The sequence below is a fragment of the Geotrypetes seraphini genome, chromosome 5 (assembly GCF_902459505.1).
Source record: "Geotrypetes seraphini chromosome 5, aGeoSer1.1, whole genome shotgun sequence".
Classification (NCBI taxonomy): domain Eukaryota; kingdom Metazoa; phylum Chordata; class Amphibia; order Gymnophiona; family Dermophiidae; genus Geotrypetes; species Geotrypetes seraphini.
The window spans coordinates 193,493,564-193,508,198 of NC_047088.1; the positions used below are offsets into that span (position 1 = coordinate 193,493,564).

The following is a 14,635-nucleotide window of genomic DNA, read 5'->3' on the forward strand; positions in this document are numbered from 1 at the left end:
TTGAGCCATCACACTCTTAAGTAAAATCTTGAAATAAAGCTGCATACCAGAAACTTTGAACATCTCCACTGTTGGGTTGATTGTGTTTAAGAAGGTTGGCATACTTGCAAAACTCTTCCCTCCCACTGATTTTAGTGGGTCACTTAAACCAAGCAATGGATGCCCAAGTGGATAGGTCCACATCAAAGCAAAAGTCAACTTTGAGTCCAAGCTGCGCTGTATGCCTGGAACAACCTGCCTGACTTGGTGCGTCAAGCTCTGTCTCTGGCAGTATTCAAATCCAGGCTGAAAGCCCACTTTTTCGAAGCTGCATTTAAGTTCTAGCCTTACCAACTGTATAGTACCATATTGCTTATCATTCCCTCTGTAGTCCTCTGCCCTTCGTTCCTCTTTATTTTTCTACATGAGCACCTTATATTGAGGCCCCACTTTTTTCCTGTTTGTCTGTCATGATTAGATTGTAAGCTCCTTTGTGCAGGGACCATCTCTTGCATGTTTAATGTACAGTACAGTGCTGCTTGCATTTGATAGCTCTATAGAAATAATAAATAGTATTTATATAGTGCTTTAAATTTAGTGGATCCCTGGTGTCTTTTGTACCCTAATGATAAAGATTTTACACAATTATCATGACCCATGGCACAATGTCACGCATTGACTATATATTAACTACTCCAATATTGTTTTTGCAGATTAGTGGGGCAGAAATAGGATTTAAGATTATTTCTGATCATTCTCTTATTTGGATAGAAATAAGAGTTGAACTCTCTAAATGATGGAGCATATAAATGGAAATTTTCTTCTTACTTGTATCAACCGACTAACTCAATCCTCTTCGACCAGGCACAGGAGAACCCATTCTCTATTCACGCACCCATCATCCAAAAATGTCAAACGAAAAAAACTATTTGACAACCTAATAGCCTCCAAAGCAGCTAAACTGGACAGACAAATCACCACTCTGTTATCATCAACCACAAGCTACAAAACCTTCAAGAAAGATATTAAAACCATACACTTCAAAAAATACATAAAACCCATCTAGCACGACCAGTTCCTACCCAACCCCCCCAACCCTCTCTATACCCTTAATACTCTCTAATGTTCTTCTATCTACCCAACATAGTCTAAAATGCTTCTAATTTACCCAATAATTATCTCCTTAAGATCTCAACTTCTCTTTGGTAATTCTTTACCCAACATTTATCACCTTAAGATCTCGACAACTCTTTGGTACTTCTTAAGTAAATATTATGACATCGCTTATGCTGTTTCTGCAAACTTTTAATGTAATTCTTGTTAACTTTGATGTAATCCGTCTTGAACCGCAAGGCATTGGCGGAATAGAAATCTCTAATGTAATGTAATGTATCAAGATAAAGACTTTCAGGCTTACCTAAATTCTAAATATGAGGATTATATTATTATGCGGATTATAGTGTGTTTAATGCTCAACATGTACAAAATCCTAATCTTTTTTGGGAAACCCTAAAAGTTGTCTTGAGGAGTAACTTAATATCATACATGACAGTGCATAAGCTTAGAATATCTCAAGGCACAGTATTACTTGAGAAATGGAGTAGAGAAGCATGACATTAGTTTATACAGCATCCTACTTCAACTAATTAAAAAAAACCCTTTTTAGCTATGCAGACTGCTTTGAATGCCCTAATCCATGAGAAGCCAAAAAAAATATTGTTTCATCGTAGCTATAATTTTTATCATCATGGCAATAAGCCAGGCAAGCTATTGGCAAACATTGTGTGCACCTGGAAAGGCCCTAGGTTTATTGCCTCACTTGTGAATTCTGCAGGTGCACACTTCCATCAGACGACTGCCGTTGCTCAAATATTTTATAACTATTGTGACAGGGAAGCTCCTGTCACAGTGAAAACTACTGCTAAAACTCCCCAGAATGCAGCACAGGGCTCTGTAAAACCCAGCATGGAGCCAGGACAGCTGGCTCAGCCAAAAGAATACAAGCCAAGGCAGGTCCCAGCACAGCTGAAGAGCCAATTAGGGAAGGCTCTGAAAACCACTAATTGCCCCTATCACTCCTTTCCAGAGGTCAGGGAGAAACCTGAGACCAATTTAGAGAGGGGTGGAGTCAGACCCGGGAGTTTGCCTTATAGGCAAAGTAAGTTGGCAAACGAGAGGAGAGGAGAAAGGAGGCGAGAGCAAGAGAAGGAAGACACAGCTGTCTCTGATGAGAGAAGCCAAATCACTCAAGGAGTTTCCAGGTCACAGAGGGTGCCTAAATCCCAGCATGAGCATATGGCAGGAAGCCAGCACCTAAGGAAAGGTGGTACAGCACTTGGGAGGTACAGTGACTGGCAGCTTAAACCCCAGAGAGAAAGGCTGGGAAATTATCCCCAGGGAAAGGCTGCAGGTATTTTGGCAGACTTGCAGAGAGGGGGATGGGAAGCACAGCCTGGTAGTAATGAGGAAACATTAAGCCAGAGTTCTCATGAGGGTGAATGAGAAATGTGCAGTGTCCTGAGTGATAATATAAGTGAAGAGGACATGGACCTGGGGGAATACAGTATTTGAAAGTCCTCAGCTACTCTCACGAAGAACGTTCTCCCATTGTTTACTTGTTTCACACGGAAGCCAGAGCAGGGCTGGCAAAGCTAATGAGGTGATAAAAATGTGTTAAGAGGATAAAGAGAGCTGAGAGGGGAAAAGGCTTGACGCAAGCCGTGCTCAGCTAGAAAAGCCAGAAGGTGTTAAGATCCAGAGAGATCAATAAATCCCAGTGGGGATACAAGCCAAGGAAGGCATTGAACTGATATAATATTTGGATGTTATAGTATTTTTGCTTTTGATAAGGAGGTGCAATCCAGCTCCTCAATAAAACACCTGGACTGTAATATAATAGTGTGCAGGAGGCACCCAAAGGACTGTAACCAACCAAGGTGAATGTTTTCTTTTTGCTTCTGTTTTCTTTTCTTTGTACTTTGGGACACTAATAAACCTGGTACTGTTTTTCAAGGAATCCGGTATCCGGGTCTTCCTTTCACCACCATATAAAAGGCGTACTAAAATTCTTGCTTGTGGTCAGGGCCGGTGTTTCCCACCTACTCGGGGACAGGCCCGGCCACACTATGTATAATGAATATTTATTTAACCAGAGACTTTCACCAGATGTCTACTTAAAAGATTTGGGACTACCCAGATGAACACCTGATCAAGTGTCAGCCCTGGATGCACCTTTAAGAGTAAAAGAATTACAATTGGCTATTAAATTTTGAAATGGGCAACAGCCCCAAGATCAGATCGGTTTTCCCCAGAATTTTATAAACTTTTATCTATGCAACTATATGGGCTCCTGCTGTCCTATCATGACTATAATATGAGAAACCCGGGAATTGCGCACTCCGGGAACAAGTTTAATCAGAGAGAGACCATGTTGAATACTAAGCCCCCTCTGGATCCTTAAAAAGTAGAGGGCACTTTTCCAACTGGGGCTAACCTAGCCTTAATTACACTTATTTTATTTTATTTTTTTAAACCCAGATAACTCCACCCCCCCAATCATCTGGAGTCCTATAGTTCAATTTCCTTGTTGAACGTTGAATATCAAGATTTGCCTCGTGTATTGATGGATTGGCTGGCACTCTGTCTACCCAAGTTGATTTGTGGGTAGACAGGTGGGTTATGTTAAAGCAAACAGCAAAGAGAGAAAGTCTTTCCTTAGAGTAGTAGAACAAACAGAAAAAAAAGCAAGAGAGATGTCCTTAAAACCAAATTACTGTATATAAATTTATTCTTTAACAAAGTAACGTCCCAATAGTGCCTTCATCAGGGGGCACTGAGTATGACAAATTCCAAATACGAGCTAGCTTGTTTAGTGGACCATAACTGGAACTGTTCAGCTGAAGGCCATATAAAAACTGGCTTCGGAAGGGAAAACACAATTAAGGAAAAAGCTGGACACATGTAGCTGGTGATAGGTGGACCTGAATGTCCAGCAGACCCAAAATTATGCATAGATAGCATAGGTAACATAGGCAACAGCTGGCACTGCTAGTATGTCTTAATCTCTGCTAATTCTGAGCTACTAAACCAATTTGTATTGCTTCAATTTGTATTGCATGAGAGGCCAATAGTTTTATAAGTTCTGTTTTAAGGAAAAACTTTTACTGTTAAAAATTTAGTACGTTTCATATGATCCGTTCTCTGGAGACACTCACATTTTCAAATTCTTATATCACATAAAGTTCATTATCTTGAATTTTAGTTCTCTGAAAAAAAATCCATTATCCATGATGGCCCTGATCATTCTAGAAAAATGTGTTTTATTGTAATACGGTCTGTGCACTATATTTCAACTACAAAGAGGTTGATGTTCTTAATTGTGGGCATTCCCATGGGTTAATGGTCTCCTTCACATGAAGGTTTGCTACCCATGCAAATGAGCTTATTAGCAGACTTTTTTGAGAAATTTTTTCTCCCAGCATGATGAAAAGTTTGACTATACCTTATATAACTAGTTATCCTTTTGGTGAAAAATGGCATGTAAAAATATTTTAGCTGTAGTTTTGAAAAAATTCATAGTTGAACTGCTTTACATGCTTTATGAATTTGCTTTACATGCTTTATGAATTTGCATAAATGATTGCATATTCTGGGGTTCAGAGATAAGTCAGAAGCTCTTTTTGTATTCCCAGCTATTTTCTGTGTACTTGGTGATGTGGTAGGCTCAGCCTACTACATGTTCTTTGTACTCAAAGCAAGTTGGTGAAAGGGTGGATCATGATCCCTGTTTGTGTGGGCCTTACCATAGCCAGTAATACAGATGCAGTATGATGGTCATATTAATACCCATTGTTAATGCCTGATTTACTAGAGGTTTAAGGAGGAAAGTTATCAATGTGGGCTACCATTAAGAAGTGTTATTAGTAACTAGGTCTCAGATTTTTCTTTGCTTCTCTGAATAGGTGAGAGGCTGAGCGAGGGAAATAAGCCAGAATCCAGAGCAAGAAAGAAAGGGAAGATAGAGAGAGGCAGGGATATGTGCATGTTTTTAGAAGATGAGATAGAGAAGAAAAAGGAAGGGCCTAGAAAAAGCAGGCAAGAGTTTTTATCCGAAAGCTACTTCTGTGTCTTTATGGGTAGGGGTATATGAGGTATGAAAAGGCTGGAGGAGAATAGAAAGAAAGTGAACCAGGGGTGAGGCCTGTCCCTCAGGCTTGAGTTTCTGTTATTTTCCAGCATCTCTCTGTGACACCTGGCTTCTGTCCAAAACAGTGGCTCTTGATGGACACTAAGGGGCTCATAATAATTAAAAAAAAACGTCTAAAAAGTAGCCTAAATGGCTACTTGGACGATCAAAAAGCCTGATCGTCCAAGTACCCATAATCAAAGCTGGTTTTAGACGTATCTAAAACCAGCTTAGGCTTTTCCCCTGTCTCTAAACGCACAGAGAGAAAAGAGGCGTTTTTAGAAGAGGGGAAAGGGTGGGCGGTGGGCGGGAGGTGGGCCTACCTACACCTAGGCGTACAACATGTATAACCAAAACATTTGACAATCCCCAATCCCCCCCGAGTCTGATGGGGCCAGGAGGAAGCCCAAGCCCTCCTGGCCTTGCGCTTTCCAACCCCCTCCCCCCCACGATCCGGCCAGGAGGGAGCCCAAGCCCTCCTTGCCACGTGACCCCTACCCCTACAAGATCTGGCAGGAGGGAGCCCAACCCCTCCTGCCCAGGTGGACCTCCTATCCCCCACCCCCACTAAAATACGGGCAGGAGGGATCCCAGGCCCTCCTGCCCTCGAATTGACCCCCCCACGACCACCCCCCTGAACCCCCGATGGCCCCCCGCCGACCTGCGCCCCCCCTGGCTGACCCCACGACCCATCCACCCCCAATCCCACCCCCCAACCCCCATACCTTGAATACGTTGGCCGGACAGATGGGTGCCAAGCCCACCCATCCGGCAGGCCAGCCAGCTCTGAAATGGGGATGGATTGACCCAGGTGGCTCAAACCCCACCCACAGGTGGGGCCTGAGGCACCTGGGTCAACCAAAATAGGCCCGGGAGCCTTAGGCTCCTCCTGTGAGCGGGGCCTTAAACACATGGGCCTGGGATCCCTCCTGCTCGTATTTTAGTGGGGATGGGGGGTAGGGGGTCCACCTGGGCAGTAGGGGGCTCCCTCCTGCCCGATCATGTAGGGTGGGGGTCGCGTGGCCAGGAGGGCTTGGACTCCCTCCTGGCCGGATCATGGGGTGGAAGGGGGTTGGAAAGCACAGGGCCAGAAGGGCTTGGGCTCCCTCCTGGCCTCATCGGACTCGGGGGGGGGGGGGGGGGGGGGATTGTGGCTTGCGGGGCAGGAGGGCTTGGGCTCCCTCTTGCCCCAAACGTGGTCGGGGTGCCACTGGGGAAAGAGGGCTCGGGCTCTCTCCTGCCCTGATCATTGGGGGGGGGGAAGGGTGGATCGCAGCAGGGGAGATGAGCCATCTCTTCTGCCGCGATCATTGCTGTAGGGGGTAGGCAGGTTGCTGGGGCCGCTGAGCTGATCGCAGCAGCCACGATCAGTTCAGCGGCCCCTTTTTGGCACTTATACCTGTTTGACTTGGGCTCCTTCCTGCCCCGAATGTAATCGGGGTGCCGCTGGGGCAAGAGGGCTTGGGCTCCCTCTTGCCCCGATCGAGTCGGGAAGGTTCGGGGTGCCGAGGGGCAAGAAGGCTTGGGCTCCCTCTTGCCCCGATCATTGTCAGCGGGGCAAGGAGGTCTTGGGCTATCTCCTGGCCCGATCGTTGTAGGGGGGGGGGGTGGATTCTGTAACTGGTGTTGTTTTTGACAGACACCAGTTACAGAATCCAGCTTTTAGGTGAAGGACTGGCTCCTCCTTTGCCTAAAAGCCCTTATTGTGGACGTTTGGAGCTTAGGCTTTTTTTAGGTTGATTATAGGGTATAAGTTTAGACGTGGTGGTGGTCTGGGCGTTTAAACAGCTGAACATAGAGGCAGGCCATTATAAAAAAAAAAAAAACCTCCTTTTGGACGTTTTTTTTTGATAATGGACATTTTCCCTGCTTCTACTTTCAGTGTTTAAGGCCTTAGGCCAAAAGGGGACATAGACGTTTTTTTTGATTATGCCCCTCTAACTATCTGTATTAGAACATGCAGCTGGGGCCATTTTCAAGCATTGGTTTTTAGCATCTCTATGAAAACTGTGGATTCACCCAACCATCTATCAGGGCTCTTTGTTAATCTTAAGCACTGATAATTTTCTAATTTCTTTTCTGAGAATCAATGACCAGAAGCCCTAAGGTTTATCTGCACTGACATTACCAGGGTCAGATCTGTGTAATATCAGTTTCCCATAGGCCTTTGCTGACATTGGTTAGGCCAACAGAAAATGCTGACAGCTAGCAATGTAGGGCTGACAATCACATTTAAGCACAATTTTATAGCCTAACATGTAGCTGGAACATCATTGTTTGCATGCATATTTGTGCACATACACATGAATATTCCAATTTATATTTATATTCTTTCTTGGTGTCTGAATGTTGGTACCCTCTTCATAGAATTACCCCCTTAAAGTGGGCAAATTTCTTGCAATGAACAGACACTTTATTATTTCTGTAACTTTCTTGTAGCATCAAAGATAGTATGGAGAAATCATCTTATTCAGACTGGCTAATCAATAACAGCATTGCTGAACTAGTTGCTTCCACGGGTCTTCCAGTGAACATCAGTGATGCATATCAAGATCCTCGCTTTGATGCTGAAGTAAGAGAGCTTTTTAGAAATACAAATATTCATTTGTCATATATTTTTAACAAAAACTAATCTTATAATCGAAGCAAATTGAATGTGAATAGTCTCTTTTACTCACCGCTATAGATTTTAAACATGGTCACTAATGATGGCTGAGATGGCACACATTCAGGTCAGGAAGAAAAGGAGGAGGAGTAGCGTTATATGTTAAAGATCATATTAAAGCCACGCAATTGCAGGATCTGCAGGGCAAGGAAGTGGCACTGTGGATCAATTTGGAAAGAGGGAATGATGAATATATTTGCATTGGTGTGATATACAGGCCTTCTTCACAGATGGAAGAAGTAGATAGAGATTTAATAGTAGACATTCAGAATATATCTAAAAAAGGGAAAGTCTTGCTAATAGGTGATTTTAACATGCCAGATGTTGAGTGGGGTATCCCTATTGCGGGGTCTTCTAGAAGTAGGGAGATTCTGGATTCTCTACAAGGAGAACTGTTCTAGCACCCACACAGGATGGGGTCATACTGGACTTAGTGCTTACAAACGGGGAAAGTATTTCTGATGTTACAGTGGGTGATCATCTGGCATTCAGTGATCACTGCATGGTATGTTTTAATTTTAAGATGGGTATAGAGAGGGTTCATTCAAAAGCAAAGGTTCTAGACTGTAAAAAAGCTAACTTTGTTCAGAAGGGGGTTTACGTCAAGGAATTGTCTGGGTAGGAATGTCTGGAATGTCTGAAAGGAGCGAAAAACCTTTTTTTGAGGCTAGTAAGTAAAAGTAAGAGGAAAAGAAGGCTGCTTTGGTTCTCAAAAGTAGTAGCTGAGAAGGTAAGGAATAAGAGGTTAGCTTTCATAAACTACAAAAGATCACAGAAAGAGGAAGACAGGCAAAAATATCTGGAAAAGTTAAGAGAGGCTGGTCGTGTAGTCAGGAAAGAAAAGGGTTCATAGACAGTAACGCGGAAGACAAAGGCGCGCGCCGACAACCGAGCTAAAGACGGAGGCGTGCGCCAAAGAAAAAGACTGTTTTTAGGGGCTTTGTTGGGGAGCCCCCCCCACTTTACTTAATACAAATCGCGGCGGTGTTGTGGAGGGTTTGGGGGGTTGTAACCCCCCACATTTTAGTGAAAACGTAACTTTTTCCCTAAAAACAGGGAGAAAGTTAAGTTTTCAGTAAAATGTGGGGGGTTACAACCCCCCAAGCCCCCCACAATGCCCCCACAATGCGGTGCGATCTGTATAAAGTAAAGTGGGGGGTTCCCCCCCACACCCCCCCCATCGTAGCCCCTAAAAACAGTCTTTTTCTTTGGCGTGCGCCTCCGTGCTGCGCTCAGTTGTCTGCTCGCGCCTTTGTCCCGGCACGCTTTTGACCTGACACCAAAGAAAAGATGCAAATGAAAGAAAAAATAGCTGAAATGGTAAAATGGGGAGACAAGACATTTTTTAGATATATTAGTGATAGGAAGAAGTACAAAAGTGGCATTAAGAACATAAGAAGTTGCCTCCACTGGGTCAGACCAGAGGTCCATCGCGCCCAGTAGTCCACACCTGCGGCGGCCCATCAGGTCCATGACCTGTCAAGTGGTCCCTGACTCTTCCTATAACCTATCTCTACTTCTTTCCGTACCCCTCAATCTCCTTATCCTTCAGGAATTTATCCAAATCGTCTTCGAATCCCTGTAGTGTGTTCTGCCCTATCACAACCTCCGAGAGTGCGTTCCATGTGTCCACCACTCTCTAGGTGAAGAAGAACTTCTGGCATTAGTTCTAAACCTGTCCCCTTTCAGTTTCTCCGAGTGCCCCCTTGTACTTGTGGTTCCCCACAGTCTGAAGAATCTGTCCCTGTCTACCTTCTCTATGCCTTTCAGGATTTTGAAGGTTCCTATCATGTCTCCTCTAAGTCTCCGCTTTTCCAGGGAGAACAGCCCCAGCTTTTCTAACCTGTCAGCGTATGAGAAGTTTTCCATACCTCTTATCATTTCCATCGCTCTTCTCTGGACCCCTTCAAGTATTGCCATGTCCTTCTTGTGAGACTCAAAGGTGAAGGGGAGGAATATTTAGAAGCTGATAAAGAAAAGGCTGAATTGCTTAATAAATATTTCTGTTCTGTGTTCACGGCTGAAGTGCCGGGAGCAGGACTGTAGAAGACAATACTAGCTCTGTCCTACCCTGCTGTAGCCCCCCACTTTATCCTTCCCAAACATCTGAATCACCAACCACCTATAGTGCTGCCAAAGACTTTTCTTGAGAATGTTGCAAAGGACATGAATAATGGAAACAGTGGTAGGCTTGCCATATGGCTCCAGAAAAAGTAGGATGGTTTGAGACATCTGGGTTTTACTTCCATTGAAAGCAATGGAAGTCAGGAAGACAGAGAGACATCTGGGTTTTATTTCCATTCAAAGCAATGGAAGTAAAACCCAGATATCTCAACCCGCCCTCCTTTGTCTGGAGCCATAGGATAGCCCTAAACAGAGGTGATCATAAAGTGTTGTTTATTTCTGCTGTACAGCAGTCTCTGGTATCCCATGGTTTTGCAGCAGGCTGCCACTGAAGTCCATAGCCCAGCTCCACTGAAATCTGTGTGGTTGCTGTGGAAACTCATAACCAATTTGATGCAGTGTTGTAAATTGCCAGATATATAAATAGGTATACACCTTTTAGTAAAGTCACAGCGCTTGGATTTTGCCAGCCCATTTAGTACCACATTTCATAAAATCTGGTTCTAAAGAGGTTTGAAATAGGAGACTGTGGGCCCCTTTGGCAAAGCTGTGGTAGAGTGTCCTGGTGCGGCAAATGTGATACACCCATAGGAAATGAATGGGCAGCGTCGCATTTGCCGCGTGGGAATCGCTACTGCGGCTTTATAAAAGGAGCCCTATCTAGGAAAACATGGAAGTGGAGAATGAAAATCAGTCTGAACATAAACAGGTCTGCACACTTCAGAATGCATTAGACTAATAAATGGCTGAATGCTGAGTCATATTTGACCTCCAGTATTCTTTTCAAACTAGAAGCAATGTGTTCAGGCTGACTCAGGGAATAACATAATAGCACAATAAGTTTTGGACAAATAAAGATGATTTGGCTCAGCCTGTCTGCTCCTGCCTACACTGTTATACATCAGGGTATCTTCTAACCATCCGCTGTACTGCCTGCGTATCACCTTCCTTGCTTTTACCCCTATCCACAATGCTAAGGATATCACCCAGTTGTCAGCTATTCAGGCTTGACCGCTTGCAGCAGATTATGCATTCTCCTTTCTTCTTATCAGGAAAGGGTAGCCAAATCAGTGTGCTGGCCAGGCTAGGAATCTTGCCACTGTTCCCAGACTATATGTCTGAAATATATTTTATTAAACTGTAAGAAACATTGGGGTCCTTTTACTAAGGCACGCTAACCGATTAACGCACACTAACGATTAGTGTGCCCTAAATGCTAATGCGTCCATGGAATATAATGGGCCCGTTAGCATTTAGCACGCGCTAAATCAATTAGGGCATGCTAAATCAGCTATCGTGCCTTAGTAAAAGAGGGGGATTATGAGGAGGTGCTCAAAAATTCTCAGCCCAGCCAACCAACTTCCTAGATTCTGAGTGTTATTTTGCCATTGAATAGTGCTGAAAAGAGTATTTCATTGTATCAATTTGATGAAGTGTCAGTTTGCAGAAATGAAATTCTATGTTTTTGACATTGTTTCAGATTTATTTATTTAATTTATTTAAAACATTTCTAATTCGCCCTTATCCAAGGCGGCTCACAACATCATATACACAATTCAAATTTGAAACATCTTAAAAAATCACATGCATCAATAAAAATTATGCAATCTATATGTCAAGATGGTATAATTATATCTCAAAAAATATCCAAAAAAGCAAGAGGAATATAATAGATTACCACAAAAAATATTCCAAAATGTACCTACTACTGCAGAGGTGTGAAACACGAGATAAATATGTATTTATAAATGGAGAAAAGACCTCAGTTTCTTCCAGGGAAAAGAAATTCACCTGAAGGACCTCTATGTCTGCCGTATTCAACTTCAAGCAGGATAGGAAAAAACATCCCTGGTCAAAAACTCCATTATAAAGCAATATTTGAAAAAATCTTATAATATAAAGTCCAGAAAAACACAGAACACTTATCTCTCCAGTTCACCGTCCTCCAGGTGGGATCTGAATCCAAACAGTCCACACGATTTTCACCACGTTGACTTTCTTTCAAACGTGGGAAAGAGAATATACTTGAGACTCCCGACAGGCCCTGTTTCGCTATTAGAACGCTGCATCAGGGGAGGTCTCTAAAACGATATAATATAACCATATAAGCATTCTTCAAAACTTTTTAATACGCTGAAAGGAATAACAAACAGCTACTTACATTGAAACATTGAGCTACCGCTTCAAAGATTCTCTTAAAAGAAATGGCGGCTCGGCGTTCTAGGCAGGGTTTTAGAGGAAGGCCATGCTAATCGTTTAACCAATCCTCATAAGGGGGCGTTACCTAGTAAATACCAGACGTTCTGCTTAAGCAAAAAAGTTCAAAAAAAGGCGCGCCATTCTATTTTGGCATTTAAACCTGTAGGCATACATGATTTTAATTTAAATACCCATTTTTGTTCACATTGTCGTAAGAATGTTCTACAGTCACCACCTTTCTTTGATGGAGATAGCTTTTCAATAATCCAGCATCGCATTTCTATGAAGGAATGATTATGATCTAAACAATGTTGTACCATTGGTGCCTCTAATTTTCTACAACTTAGGCAAGATCTATGCTCAATTATACGAGTCTTAAACAGACGAGAAGTTTGTCCTATGTAAATTTTCTTGCAGGGGCATTGAATGGCATAAATAACTCCCCTAGAATCACATGTCGTAGATGTTTTCAGTTTATACATTTTCTGATCTACTGGGTTAATAAAATGATCACAGTCTAGCGTAATTTCAAATAAACAGATCATTGTAAGATGTGCAGATAAGGGTGGGGCGGTAGTGATTTTGGATCGGGATAAATATTTATCTGAAATTTTGCGTCAGCTATCAGATAAACTGGTTTACACTCAATTACAAGAAGATCTGACAGTAATTCTAAGGAAGGAAATATCAGACTTAGTATTACAGGGTTTGAAAATGGGATTTGTAACTCAAAATGAATTGAAATTTTTGACTCCAATATATCCCAATATCCCCTTTTTTTATATACTACCTAAGATACATAAAAGTATGTCGTCCCCACCAGGGCGTCCAATAGTATCGGCATGCGGCTCTTTATTAGAACGAGTGAACCAGTATATAGACTATTTTCTGAAGCCGCTGGTCCCTTTAACTAAGTCATTTATTCAAGACACCACTCATTTTTTGAATGTACTAGCTCAATATCACCCCACCATGACTACCATTCTAGTAACATTGGATATTCAATCCTTATATACGAATATCCCTCAAGATTTAGCGCTGCAGATTATAGAAGATTGTTTGAATCATCGAGTACGTCCCCATCAAGTACCAACTGAGTTTTTGATCCAGTTATTAACAATTTCACTTAAGAAGAATTATTTCATGTTCCAAGATGTTTTTTACCAACAATTGCATGGGACGGCAATGGGTGCAACATGTGCTCCCTCTTTGGCAAACCTCTTCATGTCTGATTTTGAGGAGAGATTTGTGTATAATTCTACATTTTTTTCCAAAGTATTCCTTTGGTGTCGATATATAGATAACATCTTCATCATCTGGGAAGACTCTCTCGTGGAATTGCAAAAATTTATAGATTTCTTGAATACAGGTCTACCCACAATCAAATTTACGCTATCTTCTGATTTGCAATGTATTTCTTTTTTGGATGTACGTACTGAGATTAAAGAGGGTATATTTCATACTTAAGTACACCGGAAAGAAACTGACAGGAATACTTTCCTAGAATTCTCTAGCTCTCATCCTCAGCACTTAAAAGAGAGCCTGCCTAATTCGCAGTTTTTGCGCTATCGTAGATTGTGTTCAACTAAACATGAATTTAAAGAACAAGCGCATATTTTAGGCAAAAAACTAGCGGATCGAGGTTATCCTGAAAGGTGTATAAAAACATCTTATAATAGAGCACTGTACAACCATAGAGAATACTTATTGCAATATACAGAACCAGAACCAGAGCAAGATCAAATGGTTTGCGTTTTACGTCATTCACAATAAGCAAGGAAGTTTGGGAATGTTGTCAAGAAATATTGGAATTGTCTAGCTGTTCACCCTTGTTTTAGAGAAATTAAGGTACTGACAGCTTACTCTAGAAACAAAAATCTACAAGAAACAATTTGTCCAACGAGTATAGGGGCCCTAGATCCACCTATGGTAACGAATGGTGATGAGAGGGTCGGACATGTCCAGTGTGGGCATTGCTCGATATGTCAAATTACGCTAGACTGTGATCATTTTATTAACCCAGTAGATCAGAAAATGTATAAACTGAAAACATCTACGACATGTGATTCTAGGGGAGTTATTTATGCCATTCAATGCCCCTGCAAGAAAATTTACATAGGACAAACTTCTCGTCTGTTTAAGACTCGTATAATTGAGCATAGATCTTGCCTAAGTTGTAGAAAATTAGAGGCACCAATGGTACAACATTGTTTAGATCATAATCATTCCTTCATAGAAATGCGATGCTGGATTATTGAAAAGCTATCTCCATCAAAGAAAGGTGGTGACTTTAGAACATTCTTACGACAATGTGAACAAAAATGGGTGTTTAAATTAAAATCATGTATGCCTACAGGTTTAAATGCCAAAATAGAATGGCGCGCCTTTTTTTGAACTTTTTTGCTTAAACAGAACGTCTGGTATTTACTAGGTGACGCCCCCTTATGAGGATTGGTTAAACGATTAGCATGGCCTTCCTCTAA

The 14,635-nt window shown here is 42.2% G+C and overlaps 1 protein-coding gene across 1 annotated transcript in view; it reads left to right on the forward strand.

Moving 5' to 3' along the window:
• Positions 1–14,635, forward strand: part of PDE11A (phosphodiesterase 11A) — a 568,355-nt gene that overhangs the window by 267,522 nt on the left and 286,198 nt on the right. Inside the window, exon 6 of the mRNA XM_033946286.1 lies at positions 7,604–7,736. Within this exon, the coding sequence (XP_033802177.1) occupies positions 7,604–7,736 (133 nt within the window). The remainder of the gene's footprint in view (positions 1–7,603; positions 7,737–14,635) is intronic.